Below are 20,211 nucleotides of genomic sequence, written 5' to 3'. Positions count from 1 at the left end.
TAAGGATTGTACATGCATTCCCTGTGACGTCAACAGAATTAATATAAGGCAGGTTCATGTGAAGTTTCAAAACAAGGTTTCGTAGCCTAGAAAAAGTGAATTTGGTGATCCTTTTTAGTTTTTCATGGAACAAATGTATATGTTCCAGAACTTTTCTCTGTGATTGATAATGTAACTTAACCCATCAGAACAGAAAGGTGTGACTGAAAGGCCCAGGCAATTGGTTTTTTTGTATAGGTGTGTCATTCACGCACAGCCCCCAGATATGCACATGGATAGGGTTGCACCATATGGAATCAGCTCTCAGGTGGCAGAAGCACATGAACGAGAGCTCAGATATTCCAACCCTAAATTTGCACGCACCATGATGTCCAGTTTTTTTCCCCAAACAAATCTTTTAAGAACATAAGAACAAGTCAGCTGGATCAGACCAGAGTCCATCTAGTCCAGCTCTCTGCTACTCACAGTGGCCCACCAGGTGCCTTTGGGAGCTCACATGCAGGATGTGAAAGCCTTTTGCAGCTGTTGCTCCTGATCACCTGGTCTGTTAAGGTATTTGCAATCTCAGATCAAGGAGGATCAAGATTGGTAGCCATAAATCGACTTCTCCTCCATAAATCTGTCCAAGCCCCTTTTAAAGCTATCCAGGTTAGTGGCCATCACCACCTCCTGTGGCAGTTCCTTTTATTAGTCCTAATTCTTCCCCTAATTTTACCTCTGTGTACACAAAAGTAGTGACTAGGAAATTAGAACCAAGTACATCACTCTGAGCTCCTTGGATAAAGAGTAATATACAAATTAACTAGGTTATATAGAGTGATAGAAACATTTACAACATACCTTTCCTCATGGTTCAAAGGGATTTACAATAATAGTAAAAAAATCAGTTAAAACTGTAAATTAAATGGCAGACCTCAAATCACTCCCCCTCACCCCTCCCTCCTTAAAAGATGGCTACCATTAAAAAGCCCTGGAAACAAGCAGGCTTTGCAGGACTTCCTGAATATCTACAAGGAGATATTCTGGAAGATTAATCCACAAAACTGAAGCCTCAATAGAAAAGGCCTGGGCCTGGTTGTTGCTGGATGGGCCAACAGAAGGGGTGGGATAGCCCACAGATGGCTGCCTGACTAATAATACTTGGTGCACAGGAACATGTGAAAGGAACCATCCTTCAAACATTCTGTAAAGAAAAATGCATGTTTGAAACCCTTATTTTTAATACTTATTTGTTAATAACTGTCACAGGACTCATGTACTTTGCTTATGACAGAACACGCGTAAAGATTTTTAAATCAATTCTCCAACACTGTCCAAATCCAGAGCCATAACCACAAGCAGGTTTTTGTCTTGAGAGTGACCTGAAGATCATGATTTTCATTTTAAAATGTTCTTTCTCTCATTATGCTCACTCAGAGGCTATCAGAGCTGTACTACGATATCCATAGATCATATCTGAAAGTGGCTGAAGTTGTGAATTCTGAGAAGCGCTTGTTTGGACGATACTACCGTGTAGCATTTTATGGGCAGGTGAGTGAATTTTGACTGTTGCTGCAACTACAGATCACACCACACAATGCAGATCTGTTTGTGTGTGGCAATTCCAGAGACACTTTTCATTCAACAATGAAAAACTATGATCCATTTGGCACCCATGAGCCATATTCTGAAGCCTTTTCAAAACAGAAATGTCTTCTCAATCTAACCAGTGATCAATTTGAATATTCAGTGCAGAATGAAGGTTTACATAATTACTGAGACAGAACTTAAGCAGTACCAGAATACCCATAATGTCCCAGAATACCCATAATAAATTGTTGCCTGTGTACATCTACTTATGAAATCAGGTGGGATTTTTCTTCCTGTAACCATAGGATGAGGCTTTCCTAGTGGTGGGACTGAAATAATTTAACAACCGGTTCTGGTGATGGGGTTCAGATAATTTAACAACTGGTTGTTTACAAGCACCATTTTAACAACCGGTTCTGCTGAAGTGGTGTGAACCTGCTGAATCCCACCACTGGGCTTACCCAATAGCAAGACAATAGTAAAATAGTCTTTGCTTTTCAGCAAGGACTGTCCTTTTTAGATCCTGTATTTCCTGAGCCATTTTTAACTGAATGGTAAAGTGGAAGTGATTGATCATCAAGAATTTTCTGCTAGCTGAGAACTCCATAACATAGCTCATGATTGCCACAAGACTGAAGGGAGCTTTTTAGGCAAAGTCTCTGTGTTCTCTATAATGACATATGAGCACACAACTTCTTTTCATCACAGGTATCAAGAGTTTATTCCTAGAAAGTTTCAGAAAATGAAATGTTTTTGATAGTCAGCAGAAGGAAAATGGATGTAAGGCAGTGTAATTGTAACATTTACCTTGCAGTGATGCTACACAGCACCAGATAAATGTGACACTAATTAATTATTGCTGCTAAATATGACTAAACTGAGGCTGTTATACTTCGTTCACATCATGAGAAGACAAGACTCACTGAAAAAGACAATAATGCTAGGAAAAATTGAAGGCAGTGGGGAAAAAAAATCTAACATGAGATGGATTAACAATAAAGATGCAACCTTCAGTTTGGAAACCTGACTGAGACTGTTAATGATATGATGTTATAGAGGACATTAATTCATAGGGTCACCATAAGTCTGAAGTGACTTGACAGCACATAACATACACATTGCTACTAAAACTGAAAAAAAATCAGACTCATAAATGACCTGAATTCCACTTTCCTTCACTAGTTGCATTTCTTGTAGACTCTCTTTCTTTGTTTCCTGGCTTGCCTCTGATTCTCTGCAGTATACTGTAGAGCAGTCTTGTGCCACATTCTATTTCTGCTTGCTTATTCTGGAGTGGCATGTATTCCTGCTTGTCTCCATTGTATACCAGTTTAGTGGAGCAAGCGTGCAGTTTGAAAGTGCTTTGAAGGCACCACAGTTCACTTTAATCTGTAAAAATAAAGTGTATATGAAGAGCAGCTTGATCTGAATCATTCTGTCTGCTAATTAGGTTTTAATGCTGAAATTTGCTCTTTTCTTCTTTTGATCTTGTTCAAGGCTGTGGTAAGTTGTCTGTTCTTCTGCATGTTTAATTCTTGTGCTCCTTGTATGGTCTGAGTTAATCTTAACTTACAGTGTTTCTTAGTATTCTGTGTGAGCTATGAAGTAACATTGCTTTCACTCATTTATATGCTGTGTCGCATCTAGCAAAACTAATACTTTTGTTCTGCTTACTTGAGGCTATAAAAAAGTATCTGTTTCCGTCTTGCGCACAATGTTTGAGGTCTAACCCAGTTGCCATGGTGTCAGACCATGTGTTTCCTTATAATGAAATGAGCATACTAAACCATCTTGCTTATGTCTTATGTGTTTGCAGAGACTAGCTACTATATTGTCTCTACCCCTATCCCCAGTTCATATTATAATTATTCCAGGGTCTTCTGCACTTAAGGCATTTTTCCCTTGGTTTGCAATACTGCTGGCTGTATTTCCCAGCCTGTCTCTATGCAGTGCCTAAAAGAAATATGAAAAGGACTGAGACTCTATCAAGAGTAACTAGATCATGTGATTACTATACGAGAATAAAACTAGGGTTAATACCCAAAGATGTGATGTGCAAATGGACCTCACTTGCGGTTGGGCCAAAGATAGAAGGTGTTCCACAATCACTAGTTTATTTGTGAACATGAAGAAGGGAAGGAACCAGTGAGTTTTCTTCTCTTGTGCTGGCTATCAGAACAAAATTAATCTGATAGCAGGAAAGAGAAGGGGGAGTTGTAACTATCTGAAAGTGTGCTGAATTATCTGACTTTGCCCTGCTTGTATAAAAAAGGACTTTTAATGTTTTTGCTCCCTGACCTGGATGGCCCAGGCTTTTCAGATTTTATTAGATCTCAGAAGCTAAGCAGGGTCGGCCCTGGCAAGAATTTGGATGGGAGACCCCCAAGAAATACACAGGGGCAGGCAATGGCAAACCATGTCTGAACATCTCTTGCTTGAAAACCCCACCAGGGACTGCCATAGGCCAGATGTGACAGTACCGCAAGAAAAAAAAGCTTTCACACCTGCCTTTGAGATTGTCATTCTTGTTTCTCAGGTTTCTCTAATGAAAACATAGAATGGTGTAAAATGATAGTCTTAAAATGTGATTCATGCAACAGGCCTCTCTTTGGTGTGTGCAAAAAGAAATGTTATGATACTGCTAATAATTTATTAATGATTAAGCCATGTACTCCTAAGAGAAGTTATACCCTCTGAGCAGACACGTATCTAGGGAAAATGCAGCCTGGGGCAAAATCTGAGTTTTCCACCCCCCATTCCCATTTTCCCTAGATTCCTCCCCCCACCCCTACAGCGGGTTGCCAGCACCTTGGGGGCACCTGGAGATCTCCCTCTAGGGAAGGCACTGCAGGGACAGAGCAGAGTGAGCATCAGAAGTCAGGAACAGGGAGGCAGTGGCACCTGCAGCACAAGGCAGCAGCGGGGAAGACAGGAGAAGTGAAGCGGGAAAGGCAGGAGAAGCTGTAGGGAGGGGAGTAAGAGCAAGAACAGGGCTCAGCACCAGGCGCCTACCTAGCAGAGGGAAGACAGGCAGCGGGAGAAGGAGGAGGGAAGACAGGGGGGACACAAGTGAAAAGCAGCAGCCACAGCAGGCACTAAGAGGGGGGGCGGGCGGGTGGGGAGGCGGACAGATGGACGGAAGGACAAGGAGCCCAGCAACTCAAGGAGGGGGCACACAGGCCAGGGCCAAGGATGCTGGGCTTCCTCCTGCACAGCGTGCTGCTGCTCAGCTCCTTTCTGAAGGTGCTGCTGCTCTGGTCGCCGCTAACACCTCATGCTGAGGATCCCAGCCCTCTGGGCAGGGGCAGGGTGAATCCAGGGCTCCCGGAGGGGATCCCTGGCAGTGTGGGAGGAAGCCAAATGGTGCTGCTGCAGCCCTCCCCACCAGGCTGCCTTGGAGCAGTGGCAGGGCAGGGTGAAGGAAGAGGGGTGTTGCCCCCTGCACAGGGCGGCCGCCCAGGACATTTGACCCCATATGTCCCTGTGGAAGCTCCACCTCTGTCTCTGAGTCTACTGAAGACTGGAGACTTATACAACTGTTTAGTATTATACTATAAATATGCCATTGCACAGTCCTGGCAAATCCAAGTGATTGTATGTCCGTTGATATTCTTTTTGGCAGGTTCAGTTCATTGCAGGTTCAGTGCATTCCAAGCAGCTACTCAGGACACTGCAGTGGGCCCCAGCAGGCCATCAGGGGTTATTTTGTTCCCAGATGATACAACAGCATGGGAGGAGGCAATGGATGTGGCTTGAACCCATCACTGCCTTCCACACTTGTCCTGCTGTGACCCAGGGTCATCATCCAAGGAGAACTCCAATAGCATTGGCAGTATGCCTTGGAGCTGGCTGGTGGCAGCTAACTATGTTCACCACCCCTGCCTATATGCCTACAAAAAGTTAAGCTACAGAGAAGCAAATTAAAGCAAGCAAAGGCCTGAAAACTACAGCAAGAAAAAGTTTCCATTGTAAAGAAATAGGTTGAACTGAAAATCAAGGCAGGACTGAGCCAAAGACATGATAAATATTCAGATTTGAGGCATGCTGAAAATGGAATGGGAGTAGGTCAGAGCTGGTGTTTCAGTGAGAACATTCATGGTTTGGAAAGCTGAGATGTTCAGAAGAGGGGAAAGATCATTAAAGAACAAAAGATCATTAAAAAGATCATTAAAGATCAAGCAAGAGTATTGGACAAAGACATTTCCTCTACTAGAAATCCACCGCTTATTCTGTCTAAAGAACACAAGAGAAATTAATTCATGCCACACAAGCTAGTTAGGGATACTGTTCCTATCTAAAATCAGGTTTTGACATGATTTTGGCATGTAACTGGGTAATGCACTGAGGAAGCCAGAGTGAAGTAATGTAATCTCATCAATGTATATCTCAAAGACAGCAAGGAATAGGGGAAGAGTAGATAAAAGTCCCATTCACTTGCCCTGCTAGCCGTGCAAAAGATGCAACTTATAATTTTGGCAGTTAATATGCAATATAAATGTGATCTGACTTTAGGTATACCAACTCTTGAAATAAAACATATTGATACATGTTGAGAACTGAGGCCTCTGGGTCTGGAAGCATTCCCAGGTTGGGAATGGAATTGGGAGCAGATTACAGTGTTATTTTTTGAGTCTGGGAGTGGGGTCCAATAGCTTTTGCTAGATTTGGGGTCTGGCCCAACTGTTTGGGGTGCCCCAGGATGGTGCTCAGCTGATACTGGGGCAGAGCTGAGGCACAGCATGGTGCAAATGTCTGTTCAATTGTGTCAGAAGAACAAGGCTTGAGGAAGAGCAAGAAATAACTTTGCTTCTTGACCTTCAGGTAGCTGGTCCCAACATGAAAGGATCAGCAGAGGCTTTTTTTGTTGGCAAAACTGCCGCTGGTGTATCTAGGATGGGGTAAGCCACTTGACTGGGAGCATCCTCAGCCACCGAGCCTCTTCTCCCCTAAGAACTCCGCTTGCTCCAGACTGGCAGTTTGCCTCCAAGTGCTGAGTTGGGGCTCACCAGGGTACAGCCTCAGTCTGGTCAGTTTTTGGCACACAATTTCCCTGCAAAGGAAACCACAGATGTAAAAACAACTCCCAATCGAGAGGGCGCAAATTCCAGCTGGCAAGGCCATCCTGTGTGCCTTTGCATATGTGAGCCTGGGAATGCTTTGGGAAATGGAGGTAGAAGAGATGTATCAGGTGCCAGCCCTCACTATTGCCTGCTTCCCTCTCAGCTGGCTGCAGCTTCCAGGGCTCCCCCTCATCCGCCTGTTTGTGGCATGCAGGGGAGGCAGCAGGCAGACATTCAAGCAACGGGACACCCTGGAGCCTGCAGCTGGCTAAGGGGGAGATGACTGGCACCAAGGGCCAGAGGCCTGGTGCATCTCTTATCCCCTCCCACTTCCCAAAGTATTCTTAGTCTCACATATGCAAAGGTACACAGGACAGCCTTTCTGGTTGGAAGTTCCCCCACTAGATTGGGCATTGTTTTTCCACCTTTGATTTCCTTTGCAGGGAAACTGTGTTCCCAAAACCTGCCAGAGCAAGGGGTGTCCTGACAGCAGCAGGCAGCTGGCCTAGGAGAAGGTGGAAAGTAAGTCCAATGTTACAGTTTTGCAGATTCCGTAGCCTTGCCAATATTAGGTTTGGTGCAATGACCTTCTGCTAAAATGGATCCTATGATTAACTTCCATCCAGTCTTCTCCAGATGGAGAAATCCTCCCTCAGTTGGGGAAAGACTTAGCTACAGGATCCATCCCATTTACTGTCAGTGACTGCTCATATCTTTAGCAACCCAGCTGTTTATGCAATGGTTTATGACTCTGCATGTTTAACTTAATTCTAAAGCTTGAAAACATTAGTGAAAGTAATGATGCAACCTGAATAGTGACAATAATTTTTAATAAACTGTAGACTTCCCCAGCAGTTAAAAGCATCCTGTTTTTTTACACATTATAAATGATCATTACTAGGCAGAAATGTCAACAGTTAAGAGGAAAATACCTGTTAAAAAGAGACAGGGCTACCTGGATAGTATTCATGCATATAATGATTGCATTTCTGTTTATTTGAAACCAGGCCTGGCAAGGATAGTTTTTGTTTTTTTTAAACACAGAGAATAATCACTTTATGGCTCTTGAACACATCTGAAATAGAACATTCTGAATGAGGATTTGAGTGGCTCATAAGGAGATGTTCTGTTAAATTCCATTATTCACAAAGCTACTTGGAACAATTAGCAAAAAACATTCTGTGCGTATTGTCTTAATGCTTCGCTCAAATTTAGCAAAATAGATTTAATTATGTGTACCTAAGGGTGTCATGAACACTGTGCAGTTTTCACAAAACTCCTGACCTGAGAAACTGAATGTATGTTAATTGCTTTCTCCAAATGTCCTACTGCCAGCAGTGCTGTACAGCATGAATCATCGCTTCTGGAACTTGTGCGGGGGAAAAAACTTTTTTATCAGTGTAGAGTCTCTCAAGTGAGCTTGAGGTTGATGTAAACAAGTAGCTAAACCACAGGTTATTTTACAGAGAATTCAAAAGTATGTGGCATTTCATAGAAATAACTTAGGCCATCTTGAGGAAATTGGTTTTGTAGAAAGGACTGTGAATGTATTACAGAATTATTGCCAAAAATGGACGCCTTGTATCAGGTTCTCTCACTCGATAAAAGACAGCCAAGCATCCCATGTGTTGATTCCATTTCATTCAGTTTGTTGGTGAGGAGCAAATATAGGATAACAAACAAGGTTACCTATTTTTCTAGGAAGGAGGAAGAACTTGACACAGGGCTTCCATTATCAGTGTCAGCTCTGAGTTTCTCATAGCATGCAGTTCCATTCTTCACTTGCTTATTCAAAGCGGTTTGGATGGGTAGAAATACTATCAAATATGGTATTTGTATCCCATGTTTCCTTCAAGAATCTTTACGTGGCATATGGAGAAGATTATTTGATGATAACATCAAAGTGAGGTAGGCTAGTTCAAAAAAATATTTATTTCATTAATAGCCCATATTTCTTTCTGAAAATTAAGGCACTGTGCAAAATATCTTTTTAAAATGCAAACAAAAACTGTTTGAAGCATGGCATAACATAATTCAGAAAGTGGATGACAAGTGTAGAAGACAACACAGTAAAAACAAAGTTATATATGCAATAGATATACAATCCTATACCCTTATAAGAGTCTTCTTGAGCTGTTCCATCATATTACAATTCTAATCTATTTATATTTATACTTGGAAATAGGAATATTCATTTCAAAGGTTTCCACAATATTTTCAGATCTGGTTTTATTATCCTGATTTTTGTTACCCTGCTGTTATTTTTAAGAAGAGGGGTTTAGATTTATAGCTCCCCCACCCCTTTCTCTCCTGTAAGTAAAATGAAAGGGGCTTACAAACTCCTTTCCCTTCCTCTCCCTATATCAGGCACCCTAACAGGTAGGTGGGGCTGAAAGAGTTCTGAACTGTGCCCAAGACCACCCAGCAAGAAAGTAGAAGTGGGGAAACAAATCTGGTTCCCCAAATAATACTCCGTCACTCATGTGGAAGAGTGCAGAATCAAACCTGGTTCTCCATATTAGAGTCTACCTGCTCTTAACTACTACATCACGCTGAGTGTTTTTATCAGTTCAGGATTTTTCTCCCAGGTATTTTTTTCAGGTTATGTCAAATCTGAGCTGTCTTGGTCTGAGACATTTGTTCCCAAGGCTCTGTACGATAACATGGCCAAGTTTACCCTAGATTTGGTCCAGCAATTCACAACAGCACACCTTTCAGGTAAAACATTAAGGAAATTTTATTAAGTTTTTTTTAAAAAAAAAGGATTAAAAAAGCTATACAGTTCTAGTGGCAGTTCCAAATACACAGAAAACAAGAAAACTAGCTCTCTAGATATACCAAAGTCTTAGTAGTGTAGGTCTTAACCTCTCATACCTTTAGCAAATCCATGTTCTCGCAAGCAGCATACTTCTATACAAAGCAAAGCAGGTATCACAAGCAGGAATGGGGATATGGAAAGTGGTTGAGGCTTAACAGCACAGACTAAATTTTTCTAAAAATACAGGCCATAGTCCTCTTGACCCCCTTCAACCAAACATTGGACTGAAGAAAATTCTGGATGAGAGCAAGCTCTCTCTCACTCCCAACCACACCCCAGGTGAATAAAGTGAGATAAATTAACAAGGCTTGAGAAACAACATTAAACAGATAACTGTCTGTGGTGGGGTTGAATGACCCCTGTTGCTAATGAACCATAGAAAGAAAAAAATGTTAAGTGGGACTTTCCTCTGAAGATGGCTTTTCATTTGACAAGTTCCAAACATTCAGACTATTATTTGTGTCATTCTACCCCTGCCCTGAGGCAATAAGAAGAGGGAGGGAAGGAAGGAAGAAACCAGAGGAAGCCATCCCCAGACTTAACATGTCAGAATTGCCTCTGCTGGAGTCTTTTCTGTTCTACCAGAGGCACCTGCCGCACAGCCAGAAAATGGAAGATGAGTTGGTGGATTTCTGGACTCCTTCCAAGTTTGGCTATCACAGCACCTTTTCTCTGCCACCACATTTTAAAAAAAATAATTCTTTAAAAATTGTAACCAGCAATTGAATTGTGTTTATACTGATATACCAGTAAAGCAATGTATACCCACTGACTAGGTTGTAACCAGTTTTCCAGAAGTCCTGTTTTTAGGAAGAATTGTTCTATAAAGAAGTAGATCAGGGCCGGGGTGTGGACAAGAGGCACAATAAGTCTTCAGACCTGTATGGGAGCTTTCAAAGTCCATGAAATTTTGCTGCCTTGCTTGTAGCTCAGTTGTGGCAGGCTAAGTGGTCCACTGGTGGGAATGAAGACTTTGGTAAAACGGATACGTTGCAGCCAGCAGAACTGCAAGGCAGGGATCAAGTGTAAAACATAACTTTCGCCTACCTCTCCTTACAAGGGAAACAGGTTTCAGTTTTTATTAGGTGTGTACCTCTAAAGTAAGTTTAGTACCCGGGGGATTGTGTTCATCCGGCTATCAATGCCAGCTTCCTTGGCATGTCAGATTAGTACTCCCCATTCCACAGGGGTCTTACTAACTAGCTCACTGTGTTCTTTTAAGTAGGTCACAGCTACATTAAACTCAGCTACCAATGTTTGGCTTTTTTATTTCCTTCAGGCTGCAACAGTGCCTTTGACTTGTAGAGCTGTTCATTCAATGTCTTTTATACCAGCTACATGATTTCACCATGGGGTGGCAGTCTCCCCACAAAAGAGGAAAGCAATAATATATTGACTAATCTTTTGCTCTCCAAAGATGTTTTCTGCCAACATTGGGGCTGTGTCCTGCTGCTAAAAGTCTAGATTCATCCTGTGCTAATATAGAGTGTGGTTTTAATGCATTCCATCTGTCCACTGTGCATAATCTGCAGCTTTCAGGAAATCTTAGAGAGGATAGTGGTGGTTATCTGAATGGTTGGACAGGTTACTCCTCTATCTGTACTACATGGCTTCATACGTGGCCAACTTATTGTACTTGGTTTACTCTCATTGCTATGGTTTGTGTTGTTGTTTTTTTTAAATCAGGGCTTCTTTGAAGAGGAGGAGGGTAAGGAGTACATCTACAAAGAGCCCAAATTAACAGGCCTGTCAGAGATTTCCCAGAGATTGCTAAAGCTTTATGCTGACAAGTTTGGAGCAGACAATGTGAAAATAATTCAAGATTCCAACAAGGTATGGAAAAAAAAATAGTCATCCAACTCCAAACTCAATTGTTTTGACAATTCTCTTACATCAGCCCAAATGAAATTCATGGAAGCTGTACAAAAAATGTGATAGAAACCTCCCCCTCCTTTCTTTTTACCTAATTGAGGAATCACTACCAAAAAAAGGCCTTTCTTGGGAATTTGTGTCCCTCATCCCTCTACTGTGAAGGAGCTTCTTGCTTGATGTCTGGTACTCAGTACCAGAGTGCTTGTTCAGTACTTGCTTGATGTCTTGTACTCAGTACCCAAGTATGTGCACCTGTCAACAGCGGAGAAAATACAAACATACGTGTTTGGGTTTTCCTTTAATCAATATTTAGTAGTATTCACTGTTCAAGTTCTAAGTGGGGTTTTTTTTTTCATTCATAACAGGTTAATCCCAAGGACCTAGATCCAAAGTATGCCTACATTCAGGTGACATTTGTCACACCTTTCTTTGAGGAGAAAGAAGCTGAAGAGCGGAAGACTGACTTTGAAATGCATCATAACATCAACCGCTTTGTGTTTGAAACCCCATTCACGCTGTCAGGAAAGAAGCATGGAGGGGTAGAAGAGCAATGCAAGAGACGAACCATCCTGACAAGTACGCATGTTGTGGCATTTTCAAATGTCCTAGGAAGTGACAGAAGGTTTGCTCAGGAATCGTCTGAGGTTATGTTCAGGACCCATTTTAGAACTGACAGCACTCCGTTCCACTTTCTTATTAAGCGGAAAACCCCTTTGATTACAGAGACTTACTTCTGAGAAAACCTGCATAAGTTTGTGCTATCAATTCACTGTCTAGACATATTTTACACAACACCTTTTCTTGACCAAAAAAGTTATTTATTGTTTCTATTGGAGTCTATGGGTGGGTGGGGTTGGGGGAGGGAATTATTCATTAAGCAAGGCTTTTTTTAACTCATTCATTTTGCGGGAGATCATTGACACTCCTTTGTAGTTAGTCACATTTGTTTATTTGATTATAATGCATTGGAAAATTAATGAATTATAGATGCCAGAATTTAAAATAAGAAGGACATAATTCTCACACTTCAAGAATCTGAAAAACTCGGACATACGGCACTTTAGTCCATGTGAGTTTATCCATGTTCAGAACAGAAAATATATCTATAGAAAATGCACTATGGATTCATTCTCTGGGTACATCTTAGATTTGTTGCAGTTATGTGTGTGAGGTTAATACACTGTCTTTGATAGACTGAACCCTGTGGTAGGGGATCTTTCCTTAAATGGGTGTCTCTTTTTTTTCTTTTTGAGTGCAGCCAGCCATTTGTTTCCTTATGTGAAGAAGAGAATACAAGTCATAAGCCAAGTGAGCACAGAACTAAACCCCATTGAAGTAGCAATTGATGAGATGTCTAAAAAGATTTCAGAACTCAATCAGCTTTGTGCAATGGAAGAAGTGGATATGATTAGGCTACAGCTGAAATTGCAAGGAAGTGTCAGCGTCAAGGTGAATATGGCTCAGTCCTCCATTGAGGTTTAATGTTTTTGACAATTCACAGTAAAAAATAAAATCCTTATTTTTCTCAAAAAACAAACCCTATTCAGGTTTCTGCTAAGAAAGAGCACTTTGTTGCAGTCCTTGGGTCATATGCTGCCTTAAGTGCACCACCTGCTTTACAGCTTGAGGCTGAAGTGTTCAACTTGCCTTTATCGTCTCAAGTGGGTCTGGTATGGAGCAGAGTCATACTTCATGGAAGGCTAGAATAATCAAAACCTTCAACTGGTGAAACAATTATTATTGCAGGAGTGCACTGAAGTCTTTGTTCACATTGAAAAACAGATGGTGGACCTCAAAAGGTCTGTTTATAGCTCAACCAGTCTGACCTTCAAATATGGGAGATGTTCACATGATCATATAAAGCTGTCTCATACTTTTGGTCACATAATCAGTGTCAACAGCAGAATCGCCATAGTCTGAAGGACAGAATGGTCTTTCCCAGCATCTGCTGTCTGAAGATGTCTGGGACTGAACTTGAATCCTTCTGTGTGCAAGGTATATGCTCTGCCACAGAGTTACAGCTCTTCCTTTGCTTGGTCCTTCACTATAATGTTTTATCTGACAGGTAAATGCAGGACCAATGGCATATGCTCGAGCTTTCCTTGAAGAAACAAATGCTAAGAAATATCCAGACAACCAAGTCAAACTTCTGAAAGAAATCTTCAGGTAAGGTTTCTAGTTCCAAAGACATTTGCAGCGTAATCTGAAGCAGAGTTATACAAATAAATGAGCAGGGTATGATTTCAGAATCACGCTTTTTATTCACGTGAAGAGGAGGGAATCTGTGTGTCTCCATTGTGATTGCTCAGATTTATTATTATTATTAGTAGTAGTAGTATTAATATATTATTATTGATTAATGTATTATTATTAATTCATTTTTATTATTATTTATTTATTATTAAATTTAGTATACCGCCCCATCCCCAAAGGGCTCTGGGCGGTTTAAAACAAAACAACACTAATACAAAAAAACCAACACATAATTTGGATAAGTAAATTATAATCTAATACAGATAAAACCTCAATTTTATCTGAGCTCTTTTGCCTCCTGCTGGGAGGCCGACATAGGTATCACAATCGACTGGATGGCATAAAGAGATGTTTAATATGATGTATTGTGTTTGACTGCCTTGTAAACCGCCCTGAGCCCTTCGGGGGTAAGGCGGTCTATTAAATTGAATAAACAAACAAACAAATAAATAAAATAATCCTTAATTAGATGAGAATTTTGTTTTCTGGCTTCATTGACTGGATATTATCAATTTGGTGTTTTCTGTGCTGTGCAGGCAGTTTGCAGAAGCCTGTGGACAAGCCCTTGAAGTCAATGAACGCCTTATTAAAGAGGACCAGTTAGAATATCAGGAAGAAATGAAATCTCATTATAAGGATATGCTCAACGAGCTCTCTGGAGTTATGAATGAACAGGTTTGACACACTGTTTCAACTTTTGAAGCTTAACCTTCTCATTTTTTTGAGGCCAAATATGTACCTGGTTTTTTGGTGATTCCAGAAAAATGTCTAGAAAATCAGTCCTAATTTCAATAAGAATCTCATTCCTGTTCACATAAGATCGAGTAAGAATGAGGAGGCAGAGACCACAGGTCTGATGGAAAAACAGACATTGGCTGATTTTGTACTTTCTAAATGCTCCGTGGCTTAGCCAGGGAGCATACCTACTGCAGGGCTTCTCATTCTGCTTTTAGTTCCCCACTGTTACCTGGCTCTTTCCTTTGCTAGAGTCAAGACCGGTCCTTCCCTCTCTGGAAAATCCATGCAGGAAACACTGTTTCTCCTCTCCTCTCTGAAATATTCATGCAGTGTGTCACAGAAATGTCACTTTTCCTCCATGGGAACCTCTGGAGCACCAAGGGGCATTCTAAAAGAACCTCAACCTTTGCGGTTCTGGAAATCCGTAGAGCAAAGCCATTGCCACGGGGCAGCTCTGGGACAGAAACATGGCAGCCACACTGCAGAACCCAGGGCTGTGCAAACCTCCCGATTGCATCAGGGCGTTCCCCATGCCAGCAGAGGAGCAATTATGGCATGCAAAATCAGCCATTGACTTTTTATCATGCATAACATGTTCTTCCCTGCTTTCTCCCCCGTCTTGGTATGTACACAGACACAGACTCCCCCGCCCCTTTTTTCTCCCCCCCCCCCTTTAACATTCTGCCTTCCAGAAGAATTTTAGCTCACTACTTTGCACCTTTCTAATTATCAGGAAGGTATTCAGGGCTCTTTGTCAGCATTAGAGCCATTTTAAAAGCTCCCAATCCTGTTCAGAATTACTTATATTGTCGATGAATACCCAGAGTCACAAACTTTGGCACAGATTTTGTTTTTAAATGCGATTTATTCCTTTTAGCCTTGCTACTATTATTGTCATAAAATACCTCCTACAGTTTGCAGGCCTCATTACATTAATCATTGTTTTGATAACCATATGGCTTGGTGAGGGAAAAGATGTCTTTGCTCAGTATTTAACTTCTTGCTAGATCTATACCACAAGCTGAGTACGTGTTGATTCTTCAGCAGCATGCTACATAAAAAGGTGAACCAATCAGGGTCAGTGCAGGTTATTCAAAGCATGGTGGGGGCATAGAGTTTTCCTTTACTTTCAATTAGCCTGACCCATTGCATGATAAATTCCTGCATTGAGACCAGATATATTTTTTGTCACCATACATACACTCTGCTGAATTAAGGAGTGCTTGGAAAAACTACAGGGTAAAATAAAAAAGCTATTAAAACTTCATATAGAAGTTATTGGGAATGTTTTGGTTGTTTATTCTAAATTCAGTTATGTAGGCCTGTGTACTATGTGTACTAATTGGTGTACTGCTATAACATTTCTTATGTGTTGTGTTCACCTGAAACTATTTCGCAACCACTGCCCTTACAAATCATCTCAGGGACCATGTGCTTGTTTGGAGTTGGTAAAATCTCCTTGTAGTGACTTTACTAATCACTTTGAAGGAAGATGTCTGCTAATTGAGCGAACCCTTCTGTGATGAGAGGGCGCATTTGCCACTCCAAAGCAAACCTGTAGGCTCTTGAGGTCAGTCTGGGACATACTCAAATCATATATTAACTGTGCAAGCTGATACAATAAAATCACCTGGTGGTGACTTTGTCATGTGAACATGTGACCCAGCACTGTCTTTTTTCATGATGGCTCCAGAGTTCAATGTTTCTCATTTGTGGCATTGTTTGTTACTCCCCTGATAGTGACACATTCATCAACACGTTTTCTCTCTTTTTCTGGCAGCTTTGTCATGGTCAATGCTTATACAACTTCTCTGCTTCACTGTCTAACATTTCCCTCAATACTATTGCCAAAAGTGGTATGTTGGTTTTCTTTATGTCTACATGTTCTTTTACTGTCTCATTGTCTCACTTGCTAGTATTCCTTGTTGACTGACTTTAAACATTTACCCAGGATATTATCTCTAATTTACTCTTGTTCGGCGTTAGTTTGGAAAGCAGTTATTTCTTCTAAGGAGTATGGAAACTTCATGGATAACTGTGGCCTGCTTTCTCATGTTCAGTTTCTCAGACTGGATATTTGTTATGCATGCACTTTTTTACCACCTGTGATTAAAAATAATACATGGAGCAGGTTCATATATGCTGGCACTGTGACTCAATGCAGATGATCCTCCAAAACATGGTTTTCTTTAAAAAAAATAAGGCACGGGTTCACACAAAAAAACTCTTCCTTCCTCTTCCCTCCTGTTCTAATGGATGGAGGGCAGTGTGATGATGCCTTGCATACATCCTTACCTTCCCGCACCTCATATTGTGTGCCTGGTTGCATGAGTATAGCATCACCCACCGACACCAACCCATGGGCCATCAGTAAACCTTATTCTTCCAACACTCTTGGTGGGCTGTTGAATGGGCAGAGCAGAATTCTTTTCAGTTTCCTTTCCAGTGTCAACTGTACTTGCCATAACATCCAAATCAGCAAACTATGGTTAATGTTTCCTGCCCATATCAGAAACCTGGATTTGCTGGAAGAATTCCACTTGCACCAGGGCCCTAATACAAGCAGAGATGTGGAAAAAGTCATGCGAGCTGCTTGTACTCAATTAAACACAGCATATCCCAAATTATTTTTTCATTTATATTCAACCTTTCTTCCCAGTGGGGACCCTTTGTGACTTGCATCGTTCTTCTCCGCTCCATTTTATCCCCACAAAACACCCATGAGGTAGATTAGGCTGAGAATGTGTGACTTGTCCAACACTCTAAACATCACACCACGCTGGCTTTGTACTTTATGCTATAAAGAGGAAAGTGCTTGTATTATACAAGATATTGTACAAGCAGAACTTTACTAAATCTGTTTACATTTCTACTTGTTCATCACTGGATCCAATCCAGAATCCAAAACTCATTTCAAAAGATTATTTTTTTTATTCTGGTTGAAGGAATGGTTAATCTGAAGATCACGTAAAAGTGTACTTAGCATTAATAAGGGAAAGAGAGAAAGGGGAGGAGCAAATGAACGAGTGCACACTTCATTTTCAATCTCCTTCAAGGACCACTTCAAATAAGCTTAGGGAGGAGGAGGTGTAAATTATTTAGAAACATTTTTTCGTTTTCTTCCATTTCAGTGGGCAGGTACTTAAATCACTCACACAAGGTACCTGCCCATTATAATTCTTGTAAATAAAGTTTAGAATGATTATATTGAATATGCTATGTCACCAGTGATGATATCCTGCAAATTTCAGCTTATTTCACCAGTCTTGTATTTACTGTTTTTAAAAGATCATGTACAAGGAGGACTCTACAAGACAACAAGGAGTGGAACAACCTTATTCTCATGCAATCAATAAAACAATCACCACCCCACCCGGACCCCCAGTATCCTCAAATACTGACATTTGATGGAGTCACACCTTCCCCTCTCTTTGAACAGACCAGAAGAGAACTTGGAGAAGGTTTTGGATGACAGTGTGAGCAAATAATGAAGAATTTAGTAAAAACAAAATGCAATATATTGTTTTAATTTATTGAACATTTTCAGTGTTATTTTTTTTTATCGACTGATTGGAGGGGACATTATTGCCTCTTCTGGTATTTGCACATTTCCTATGTTGTTGTTTTTTGTTACAACTTGGTCTTTATTAAACCAGACAGAACATGAAATTATCGTCAGACATATAGTTTTACAGTGAGCCTTACGTTTGCTGTAAATAGTAATATAATCTAATAACAAGTCCTAGTATACATATATTTTAAAGGTCAAAAGTGGATGTTTTATAACATTTAAGTATATTGCAGTTGTAAATAGAAGATGTGTAAAATATGTCATTTTTACAAAGTTTTTAGTTAATAATTGACATTACTAAAATGTGGATAACATTTCAGATACAGCTATATTAAAATATTTGTCTACATGTAAAAAAAATTGTCTGTAAGCATTTCTTTATGGTGTCCAAGTTCACTGATATATTTATTCACCTATAAGAAAAAGCAGAGTTGCCCTGAAATCGGACCCTGCAGAAGTGCCAGACTTTTCTGCTTGCTTCTGTCTTCAAGGTATTTTCACCACATCTGTTGTTGCCTTTCTTAGCTCACTGACTGTAATTAGGGGAAACTCTTCCAACGTTCACCTCTACAATATATATCATGTTGAGTGAAACATTTGCTTGTAAGGAAAATCAGCCTGTATTTCATTATCAGCTTCTCCCATGTGAAAGGAATTAAACTTCGCAAGAATAAGAACAGCTCTGCTTGCCACTGAAGGAAGGGTTTTTTAAACATATACATATGTCACTACCAAAACTCAATGCTTGTAAAAATATTTTGAACTACCTTCTTCAATTTTTTCTATGAGATCATTTAGGAATTGCAAAGGTTTTATTGCTGAGAAGCTCTGATAAGGAAATGTGTGTAGGTGTTTTAAGTTTCTTAGTAGTCAAAGTCCATCTGGGCTAGTGTTATTTTTATGCTAACAATAAACTATAGGGTTTTTTTCTGTGACTAACCATTTCACCCCCACTTCCCATTGCCAGATAATATTAATGTGGGCTTATGGGTCCAGATATCAGAGAAATGCCAGCAGTTGCTCCCTGGTATACCATGCTCAATGGAGCCATAAGCAGACACAATCTACACAGGCTTCCAAGCCAAAAGAAAACCCAGTGAGATGCCAGTGCTGGCAGTCCATTGTGGTTTCACAGCACTGATCTGCACCATATGCAATATATGTTGTAGAACATGCCCTGACTTGAATACCTCAAGTTGGCCCAATCTCCACAGCTAAGCAGGGTCTAGCCTGGTTAGTATTTAGAACAGAGACCACTAAGGAATACCAGGATGCTATGAATAGGCAGACAATGGCAAACATCTTTCAAAGCCTTTCAAGGTCATATAAGTTGGCTTCAATCTGACAGCAAAAAAAAAAAGCACAATGTATGTGTGGTGACCCACAGGCTTAGTTTTTGAGCTCAGAACTTCTTGTTCTGTTTCACTGAAAGTATAAAGTGCTCAGAAAACAAAGTAATTAAGGATGAAATGCTATGCAAACTTGCCAGGTCAGAATAATGGTCCATTGACCATTAATTCACCACTGTTGTCTTGGTCTAGTAGCAGCTCTCCACAATTTCAGGCAAAGGAAGTTGTTTTCCAGCACCTGCTACATATGATCCCTTAACAGGATACCTCAACAGCTGAACCTGGGACCTTCCACGTGTAAAGTGAGTTCTCTACCAATGGGCATAGCAAGACATTTCAGGGTGCATGAGGCTTTCACTCATCAGCGTTCACATGTCAGCATTCACTTATCAATCATTTATTTATTTATTCACACTTGTAACTCGCCCTCCCCCGAAGAGCTCAGAGGGGCATACAACAACAGCATAAAACAACACCAGTATATAAAATTCAGTTCAATAAAACAGTTCCAATAATAATAATAAAAGGAATCAATTGTTCACATGCTTACATGCAAACAGTGATAATGCCCACTGCTGTGGCCCGGAAGATTCTAATGGTCTGACTTGCATATTGAATTTCCTTCTCTCTGCCAAGTAGGGAAATAGTTATCTCTTGGTTGCAACCTATATGTATCTGGAGTTCAGCATGCTATTTCCTTGAGAGCAGAATCTTTTCTGGACACTTTGGGGTTACGCTTGTCATGCTGGTAAAATGATAGAGGTTTCATTTATAAAATCAAACTGAAAAACACGCATAGTTCTCCCACAATGCTGTGTTGCTTTCCCTCGTATTAGGAAGAAGATTAAAATGTAGTGACAGGTTTGATCAAGCCGCAGACCAGTCAATTCCTAAAGTAATTATAGCTCGAAACGCCTTTCATTAAATTCATGTCTTGAGCACACTGGTAGCTGCAATATTCTTGAGCTGATGAGATGTTCT

General features: G+C 40.7%; 1 protein-coding gene across 6 annotated transcripts in view; it reads left to right on the top strand.

Moving 5' to 3' along the window:
* The window catches only part of DOCK10 (dedicator of cytokinesis 10), a 167,722-nt gene extending 149,140 nt beyond the window's left edge, over nucleotides 1-18,582 (top strand). For 2 of the 6 annotated variants that reach the window (XM_048505429.1, XM_048505428.1), the window contains exons 50-58: nucleotides 1,417-1,530; nucleotides 3,067-3,072; nucleotides 11,134-11,280; nucleotides 11,685-11,895; nucleotides 12,578-12,768; nucleotides 13,385-13,485; nucleotides 14,109-14,247; nucleotides 16,091-16,166; nucleotides 17,599-18,582. In XM_048505429.1, the coding sequence (XP_048361386.1) occupies nucleotides 1,417-1,530; nucleotides 3,067-3,072; nucleotides 11,134-11,280; nucleotides 11,685-11,895; nucleotides 12,578-12,768; nucleotides 13,385-13,485; nucleotides 14,109-14,247; nucleotides 16,091-16,166; nucleotides 17,599-17,666 (1,053 nt within the window). In that variant the 3' untranslated portion in view covers nucleotides 17,667-18,582. Of the gene's footprint in view, nucleotides 1-1,416; nucleotides 1,531-3,066; nucleotides 3,073-11,133; nucleotides 11,281-11,684; nucleotides 11,896-12,577; nucleotides 12,769-13,384; nucleotides 13,486-14,108; nucleotides 14,254-16,090; nucleotides 16,167-17,598 lie in introns of those variants that run through there. The other 4 variants (XM_048505432.1, XM_048505433.1, XM_048505430.1 and 1 more) reach the window with 3 other exon arrangements.
* Nucleotides 18,583-20,211: the final 1,629 nt, after the last annotated feature.

Source organism: Sphaerodactylus townsendi, linkage group LG08 (assembly GCF_021028975.2).
Source record: "Sphaerodactylus townsendi isolate TG3544 linkage group LG08, MPM_Stown_v2.3, whole genome shotgun sequence".
Classification (NCBI taxonomy): domain Eukaryota; kingdom Metazoa; phylum Chordata; class Lepidosauria; order Squamata; family Sphaerodactylidae; genus Sphaerodactylus; species Sphaerodactylus townsendi.
This window is presented reverse-complemented; position numbering and strand designations above follow the sequence as displayed.